General features: G+C 41.2%; 1 protein-coding gene across 1 annotated transcript; it reads right to left on the bottom strand.

The window, feature by feature from the left end:
* Positions 1–7,421: 7,421 nt before the first annotated feature.
* On the bottom strand, positions 7,422–8,411 carry LOC306926139 (ceramide transfer protein-like; the record flags this gene model as incomplete). The annotated part of the gene is made up of 1 exon (XM_079505400.1): positions 7,422–8,411. One exon carries the CDS (start codon positions 8,409–8,411, stop codon positions 7,422–7,424), a length of 990 nt encoding a protein of 329 aa, XP_079361526.1.
* Between the last annotated feature and the right edge of the window lie 1,079 nt (positions 8,412–9,490).

The raw sequence follows: 9,490 nt of genomic DNA, 5'->3' as shown, positions 1-9,490 counted from the left end.
CAGGTCACCCAGAGTAAGCAGGCCGTAGGCTGATGATAAAACTGATGGTCAAAGGGCAAGATGACAAAATATGAACACTTGACACATGTCCACAAAAAATACCAAAGTAGCAGATCTACAGATCCATCAACTCCATCACGTTTTGTGGATGAAGTGTCAAATGTGATCAATAATCAATAATCCGGGAATTAAATTAAAATAATATAAGGGTCAATAGGGAGATGAGAAATAAAAATTAACTCTATACTAAGGCAGTGGAAACAGGAACAATGAAAAATAAAAAATAGTTTTGACTTAAGACTAGGCAAACAATCACTCCTTATTTAGATGGTACTGTGGGAGAGAGACAGAATGACTTTTCTCTCTCGATCTTCTATCTTCGGGGTTCTCAAAGAACTCAGCAATGTTGCAGCGTTCCTACGCCGTCGAAAGTGTCATTTGACAACAAAGTTCTTTGTGGCTCATCAGAGCAGACACTGGATGGTTCTTCTTTTGCTCGTTGTCGGAGCCGAATCTTCGCCCCGCCCCCCAGGATGGGTGACATAACAGGTGACCCATAGGTGACAATCTCAGCCTACTTTCTCAGTGACAGATACTTGATCTCTGTGATTCAAACGGGAGAAAACGGCCGGAGATGCACCTAACAGTTCTTAGACCAAGCAGAGCTTGGAGAGGGGGGGACAGGGTAATTGATGATGTCGTGTCGTTTCCTGGCGAGTCCATTAGTACCATGAAGGCCAAATATAGAATCAAGTCTATTCAGGGGAGGATATATATGCCTAATCAAGTCAAACTCAAGGTGATGAAAACTAAATATCTCAATGTAAGGTCAAGGGGTGGTTCTGGGATAATAAAGGTTAAATGTTTACAATGGAGGGATATTCCAAATTCAGAGGTAAAATATGAATCAAATCTAAAATAATAAAAATATAATGAGGTGGGATAATGAATCCTAATGGAAGGAAATTTAGATTGTCCAAAGATGGGATAATTCAGTTTACATAATCTATATAATGTGGCAGATCTGGGATCTGGAAAATGAATAGTCAAAATACCATATTAATCAATTGAGGGGAGAAGGAATGATCAAATGAATCCTAATACTAGGTAGGGAAGGGTAACAGCGTTTTAGCAAAATACAGTGTCTTAGAAAAGAAAAACATAAAACAATTATGTGCATGGTGAAACATGAGTGGAATTCTAATTTGTTCCCGATGGGAAATCTATGGGGAGATGGCATAAGGCCTATACTGTTCTAGGGGGTCGGGCCTAATACTGTTTTTTAAACGGTTCTGAGTGGGTCGGGGTCTAAGGGCAAACCCTAAACTTAAGGGAAAAGGGATCTCGAGGTCGACAACACATTCCTTCACTATTCTCCATCACTTCTTGTTGACCTCTAGATTACTCTGTCCCGGGTTTGTTCCTGACCCACGAAACCACCAGAAATCCGTATCTGTGAGATAAAAACAGAAAGACAAAAAACAACTGGTGAATGAAATGAAACAATAATACTTATAAACAGGTAAAGTTTAAAAAAATGAAAATGACTGATCTACCAACCGCGCATGTTCCACAGCTATGGTGAAAGTAGGGCGTGTAGGTAGACAGGGAGACAGAGAAAGACAGAGAACCAGCATTCTATGTATGTATGTGCACCTTACAGATAAAGGGCAGGGAGAATACAATAAAACGATATCTGAAGTAGAAAACAAAGTATATAGACGAAGATTTGCCCAAAATGGGGCGCAGAATCGTTTATATGTTCTGCATAGGATGGGAAGCCTTCTGAACGCCTAAGAAAAAAAATCAGTGAATACAGAGAACTGTACCACTCTGGGATTTAACTTAAATCAAGACCCCCTTCCCATGTAGTCCGGTGGCTTATACGACCCCCCCTAAGAAAAAAAATCAGTGAATACAGAGAACTGTACCACTCTGGGATTTAACTTAAATCTGGGTCGCACACTGTCCCCTGCGCGTCATTAAGACGTAGCTAATCGCCACACGCAGGTTAGCCAAGGTCAAGATAGACCGAAATTGACCATGATTTGTACACATCAGGTCTCAGAGAGATAGAGCAAAAAGTTTAAACCAAAAAAGTCCAACAAAATCTAAAATAACAGGAATAAAATGTCTTGGGAAAGAATGGTTAACACCACTCAAAAATAAATGAAATTAAATAATACAAAATAATAAATGAATTTAAATCAATAAGGGGATTGGTTGAAATCAATAATAAATTGTCATGATAATGGGCCTTTAAATGTTCATGGGGTCCTATCTAAAATTGAAAAACCATGGCACGGCCACTAGGCAATTATAAAGTGTATGAAATGATGATAAATGGCGGGACAACGGAGCCTGACAGATAAATAAATCAATAGTAAATAGTCGTCGCGCATCCCTAATATCATCACTAATCATTAGAATGGAGGCTATACGCAAGTACCCGTACTGTCACACTCTAAAAAAATAAATAAAAAAAAAAACATGAAAACAAAAAATGGTGTTTCACCCACACACATATACACATGAACAGGACAAACACATATGCACGCACACACGCACCCTGTGCGTAATTGTCTCAGCTACTGACACACGCACGAACGCATGCACACACATAGACAAGGCAACATATCCGCCCACAGGACGAACGTACTCACTCAGTCACTCTAAATACAAATAAAATTATATACAATATACTAGGTGACATTGAACGAATGGCACGCTACACACACACCCACATCATTCAACTATTAGGCCTAAAAGAAGAATAACTGTTCTACGGGACAAACACATACAGCCATCCAAACACAAGACAGTGATATACACACCTACGCACGAATACGCACGCAGACAGACAGAGAGGCCCACAGGCAGATAGAGAAAAAGGAGAGAGAGTTGGAGGCATGCGTTATCACACGCACGCACACGCACGCACTCAGTCCCAGAGAGGGAGTGAGAGACTAAATTCCTTAGATAAGGAGCCTACACACTCTAAAAACAATGTAAAAAGGGGTGATAAAAAATAATCATGTGTAATGTAATGGTGAAAGGAATCACAGACCTTTTATGGTATAAAAAGAACCTACTCTACTCTCGCACCCTGGCCGAGGTTTGAGAGAAAGAAGACTATAAATTAAGTAACATCTATGGATTCTTACAGCGATATATCAACAAGGGTGTCCTACGAATGATAACCGTATGCTGAAAGGCATAAATATTATAAAAAGACAAGAAATCGAAGCCGATAGATAAAAAATAAAGAATTAGGACGCAGCGCACGCGTAGCGGCACATCCTGAAAATGTAAAGAGGAGGAAGAGTAATGTGACTGAGACATGTTCAGGGATTAAGTCCCAGACATGAATGTACGGCAATAAATTATAATAACAGTATAATCTTTGAAAGATATCAGAAAGGTAAATTACTTAACTTCAGAAAAGCAAGCAGCTGAGAATCAGGCAGGCAGGAGGTGGTCCCGGACAGGGTCCACCGAAGCGGAGAGGAACCGTCGTACGGACAGACGGTCCAGATGGGGGGGGGAAATCTGTGGAGGACTGGTTCAAGCCGTCGTGCTTCGTCCGTTCGTCCACAGATCCGCGGCTTGTATGTTCCCAAAAATGGGGAGGATCGGTTCCAGAACTGAACATGGATCGACCAAACCACTGCTCCAAAAATATGACCATGGACTTTGTTCTTCCGGCAGGAAAAAAAAATAAAAATGGGGATGGGGCTGGTTCCTTTTTGTCGGAGGTGCTAATTAAATAAATTAGACTTATACTCGGAAAAAAGACGGTTCGAAATGGACCAATTTGATGGATTTATAATTAAGATAAAACCCATTAGTTGCATATAAAATGCAAAAGGGACCAAAGATATAAAGGACTGTATTATACTGAATTACTGAGCCACACAGGGCTAAAACTATAAAACTACTCTTGAGAAAGTACTCAAAGAGTACACAGAAAGTATTTTAAAAGTACTGATGAATACTCAGCACCACAACTAGGCAGAGAGCCTATGACCAAGTTACCAATTAGTTTTAACAGGATTACTTTAAGCAGGAAATACTCTTTTAGAAAAATACCTTGTACCCAATAAAAAGATGAAACCACCAGGAAGAAGGATTGTCCAGTCCGAGCAATTATGGTTTAGTTAATTCATTTTCAGATCAGAGAGACAGAACAGATCCGCATACAGCCAAATTACTCTCCCCTGTACCACCAAAAGGGCACAGGGTAGTCTCTGACGAACAATTCATTTCAAAGGCTATTCATACTGTAGAATACGTTATTGTTGATACACATTTCATTGGCTGAACACACAGTTAATTTCCACTTTGCCACGCTGGCACTAGGTGTCGAACGCTGATTGGACCAGCACCTAGCTGATGAGACTGATATCGGGACAGCTTCCTTCGTTCCGTCATTGATGGCCATAGACCGGGAAAGCGTGGACGCTGGCGTTGCCAGGCAACCTGTAGATAACATTCTTTCCCTGCTAGCAGAGACAGAGAGAAATACTCCTATCTACTTTCTCACTGGGCACCAAGGTCAAATGCATGTAGTGTTTATCCAAATAGACCTCTCAGTATTCAAGCTAACTGGGGACAGACAGTGAGTCTTAACTTGGCGTCAGGTCACCCAGAGTAAGCAGGCCGTAGGCTGATGATAAAACTGATGGTCAAAGGGCAAGATGACAAAATATGAACACTTGACACATGTCCACAAAAAATACCAAAGTAGCAGATCTACAGATCCATCAGGCCCCCGCACTGACTTTTTGTTTTTATGGGCATGGGTCCCCAAATTGTCCAACAGTGATTTAAAAGGCATTTATGTTACAGGACAGTACAGTGGACAGTCCTGATGGGAATGTCATGTAGAAAAGAGGGTGACATGAAATGTCTAACCATTTAGACCTGGAGCAACCTATACATTGTTTTATCTTTGTATCCGGATGCTACCACTGTGTCTCAATAGTAATTTAATGTAATGTTCCCACATTTATTTTTAAGGACTTGAAGGTTCAGAAACCTTAGGTTAGGTTTTAGAAGGCATTTTTTAAATCTGCCTCAGGTCTGGAGCTTCTTTAAAGTCCCAGTGCATTAACTTTCAGTTATTAATTTGTGAATACATCATAAGTTCATAACCCTGTGTTCGCATGTTTGTCATTATACTGTATAATGTAGTGGGCATGCTTTAAATGTTGTTGCCGTTGTTGTGGTGGTGTTTGCCTAGTTCTATAGCTTTTTAACCTTTTAACTAGTTTCTTAATAAAGTAATTTCTTTATTTTGTTGCCGTTTTGTAAAGCGATTTGGTAGAAAAAAGCTATATAAATTGTATGTTGTATAATTAATGATAACGATAATGATAACAATGATAATAAAATCACACCTGTGTGAAGTGAGGGGCGCTCTTATCATACATCATCTCATTCCGGCCAATCACAGTTTGCGTCCTCACTTTTCCATCTTCACTATTCTGTCCTCACTTTTTATACTCAATGTACTTTGCTCAGCCAATCAAATCATCGCTATCCGGTGTGATCAGCCAATCAAATCATCGCTATGATTCACACAAACAGAAAGCTGGCCATAGGAAAGAAAAAATAATCACACCCGTGTGAAGTGCTCATCATACATCATCATGAAGTAAAATAGACACTACTTTGTCTATTTGCTCAGACACTATATGATGTAAAATTGTCCATTCAATGGGAATTTAATGTTTGTGTAGGACAAAGTTTGTGCACACACACTAAAAGCTGGATATAGGAGGGGCTGGTGCCCCCCAAACTAGTAAAAAAAAAGTTAAAAACAAATCCAGTCAAAAATTAAACAATGGTATTTTAACCTCATCTACCTAACCCCAAATCCATCAGCTGACCCAGACTTGTTAGGCCACTTTACTCAAGTGCACATGTTGACATATTAGACTTCATTTAATTATCTAAAACGGCGAGGCATGATGTGAGGCACAGTATATGAATCTTTGGTTCAGTTGTGCATACATCGGTGCAATTATGGTCAAATACATGCTGGTAACCAGATATGGTTCACTGGTTTTAGTCTCGAATTATTCAAATTTTTGGTCGCTCAAGTTTTACTGTCCAATTCTTTAAGAAATTACAAATTAATATCAACCAAAGCTCATTATGCATTATTTGTTAGCTATTCACTGTCAGACATTAGTGCTGCCTCGTACCGTCAGTCAGAAAGTGCCAGTTGAGTGGAAGCATGACTGGAACGGCTACTAGGCCTTAAAGGTCAGTCTCAACTCTGCATCACCAATTTCAGCATAACAGCAACACTATGTTTCCAGGCTGCCGCTAACATTATGGTTTTGTGTTTTGTTCCATAAGCAACAATCACAAGACCAACCAATAGAGGTCAGTAGTGAGAGGGTAGTGAGATGTGATGATGGGAACAGAACATTCATCCCAGCAACAGGTTGTCAGACCAAAGAAAACAACTCATGGACCATTAGAGCTCATGACATGACCCATCTAAACCAGTCATGGAAGAAGAAAGTCCATAGACTTGGCTGGCAAACGATTTACGTAAGTGCTCTAAACATATTGGCTGTCATACCGGTATGTTGTAATCATAAAAAGCCATGCATTGCAGGGGCTAGTGTAACGCCCGGGATTCTAACTCGGGGCTCCCGCATGCAAGTCCAACATCTTAACCACTAGACCAAAGGGATATCCCTCTAGACTGGGGGAGATATTAGACTTTTGAGGCCATCAGGCAGAGGCTCTGAGCCACTCTGCTCAGATGGAAAAAAGATGGAAGAATAACAAAACATGAAATGCCAATACAGTAGTTTTGTCTTTGAAAATGTAATAAAGAAAAAAGAAATAAAATAAAGGTTGAATATATAAATAGTTTTATTTATAATAATTGTTTCGTTATACTTAAGACAATTAGGGGCAGAGTTTGTTTGTTGTTGGCATAGAATTTTGGTCATCTTTAATTATCTTTTAACAATTGAGGTGGCCATTAGATGCACAGGTTGTATAAGGCACAGGTGATAGTAATGAGATGGACACAGGTAAAGGGTAAGCAAACTGCTCTCACCAGACAAGCAACAGAGAAATGTGCATTGGAATAACAGGTACATTCATTTCTGTAAACCTGCTTCAATAAACGTCTAAATAAAACTGCAAACAGACTGGGAAATGATCTGTTGTTTTGGGTGTGCATATGATATTAATGGAAAAGGGAAAATTGACACAGGAAAGTTGGAAATGTCATTAGAGCCTTTGTTGTCCCATTACCTGGCTAGCTCCTTACATTCTCTCACATTCCAGCAGCAAGCAATACATCAAATGCTCTCTGAAAACACCTGGTCTTTGTGAATGCGGGCCCTCAGTTAGCTTTTCCAAACACACCAATCAGGACAACCCTCTAATCCTCAGAACAGGATTGGCTCCCCGGCAGTCTTCTCCTGGACATAGGCTGTGAAGCGCCTGAGGAACTTGGGGTACTCCCTCTTAGCCAATGCCCTGCAGATAGTGGCAGGAACCCAGCCTCCTGGATGCACATTGGCAACATAGGTGATTTTACACTGCACATTCTCTCTGCTTATAGCATCGTCTCCCTCTGGTGGACTAACCAGGGTCTGACAGATCATAGCGATGTTGATTTTGGCACGGACACACTTGGCGGTAGGTGGGGCCTTGTCGTGGTCCACAGAAGAATTGCAGACTAGCCACGTATCTGGGACATTTTCATCGCAGGCCAGGACTTTTCTCATGGCAGACAGGAATAGTATATCTCTTTGAGCAGCAGGCCAAATCCTCTTATGTATTTGATGGAGAATAAACGCATCATCTGATAATGCTTCAATGACATCGAGGTTGTCAATAGTGGTCTCCCAATCAAAGCGGTAATTAGGGTTCCAAAAGTAGTGGCAAACCTCATGGCCAGTAACTCCCTTCACCGAGAGGGTGGCCCTCACTGGGTCATTTATAATCCCATTCTCCTCCACCTTTCTCCTGTACACCTTCATGTCTCCCTCTTCCAACAGCAAATTCCAGTTGGCATCGCCACCTACATCCTGCAGGGAGTAGGTCATGTGATTCTGCACCATCTCCTCCACCTCTGCATTGAATCTGTGGACAGGTGCGGAGGCCCTCATGGGCGTGCAAGTGGTCGACGTCAAGCTATCAGAGGGAACTGGACTGGTTCTCTCCATCCCTGCCTGCTCAGTCTGGCACTGTTCCGTTTGGTCTCGTCTGTCAAAAGGAGGTTCAACTGCATCAAAAACATCCTCATCGATGAGGCCATTTGTACCTTCCTCAAAATCTGGGTTTACAAGGTGAGCTTTTATCTTCAGCTCATTGGATAATGTGTTCTTGTCAGTCTCCAATTCCGTTTCTGAACCGTTAACTATATTAACCATCGTGTCAATGCAGTGTGGAAGGGTGTCCATGTTGTGCGTAAACTAAGCGCAGGAGAGATAGTGACTGCTCATTCACTGATTGCCAATCCAATGTTCTGATCACATAGATCTTCAGGAATGTGTTGAGTATATCTGGCTCATATATATTTATAGCTGTCTCATACATTTCATCATCAGTCTTGCCCAAATATGGAGGTCCACAATGGCTCTTGACTGGAAAGGGGTCTGTTTGTCCAGACTGTAGCTAATCACATGAACCGCTGGACCAAACACCACCACACTGCATACAGTAGCAGAGTAGCTCGATCACCTCAGCCTGATGAGCTAAAAGTCTAATATCTATATAATAATATAGTTATACTTGCACAAGCAGAGTGCACAAGTATTGTGGTTGTGCTGGTACAAATGCACGTGTATGCTTGGTAGGTATTGATGGTGATGTAATTAAGATTACATACAGACATTGGCCCGGTTTCCCAAAGGACACATGGTGTAAGAGTTATGGTGTAGCACATGCTCAGAGGCCGCACACAGAAGCCTGTGAACATAGACATTCCGTGCATAGATAGAACATAGATATTCCGCAATGGTAGGCCTCAGGCCTGGTGGTATGGTACGCCTCGGGTCTACCATTCTGAAATTTAATTTAATAATATTTGGACTGCTGGACAGCTGACAGTAGGCTCTCTTTACTCTTAAAAAAATCACACCCGTGTGAACCAAGTGGTGCAACGTCACATACTAACCATAGCAACCATGCTCGTTTTTTTGGTTGCTAACCATAGCAACCATGCTCGGGTACACGGGTACAAAGCCAGTTGTTGGAGTGGTTTGCACCACTCAAAAAAAAAAATCACACCCGTGTGAACTGAGTGGTGTAAGGTCTTATATAGCCTGATCAGCTGTAGTCTGACGTAATGTCTGACGTAATGAAATCACACCCGGGTGAACTGGGTGACCGTAGCAACCATGCTAATTTTTTTAGCACAGACAGACACGTAAACTAACAAAGCCAGTCGTAGGAGTGGTTTACACCACTCAAAAATATATATTATTATATACAAGATAACATTTCTGAC

Source organism: Electrona antarctica (assembly GCF_951216825.1).
Source record: "Electrona antarctica genome assembly, chromosome: 7".
Lineage (NCBI taxonomy): Eukaryota > Metazoa > Chordata > Actinopteri > Myctophiformes > Myctophidae > Electrona > Electrona antarctica.
Note: the sequence above shows the minus strand (reverse complement) of the source record. Positions and strands in the feature narration are given on the sequence as shown.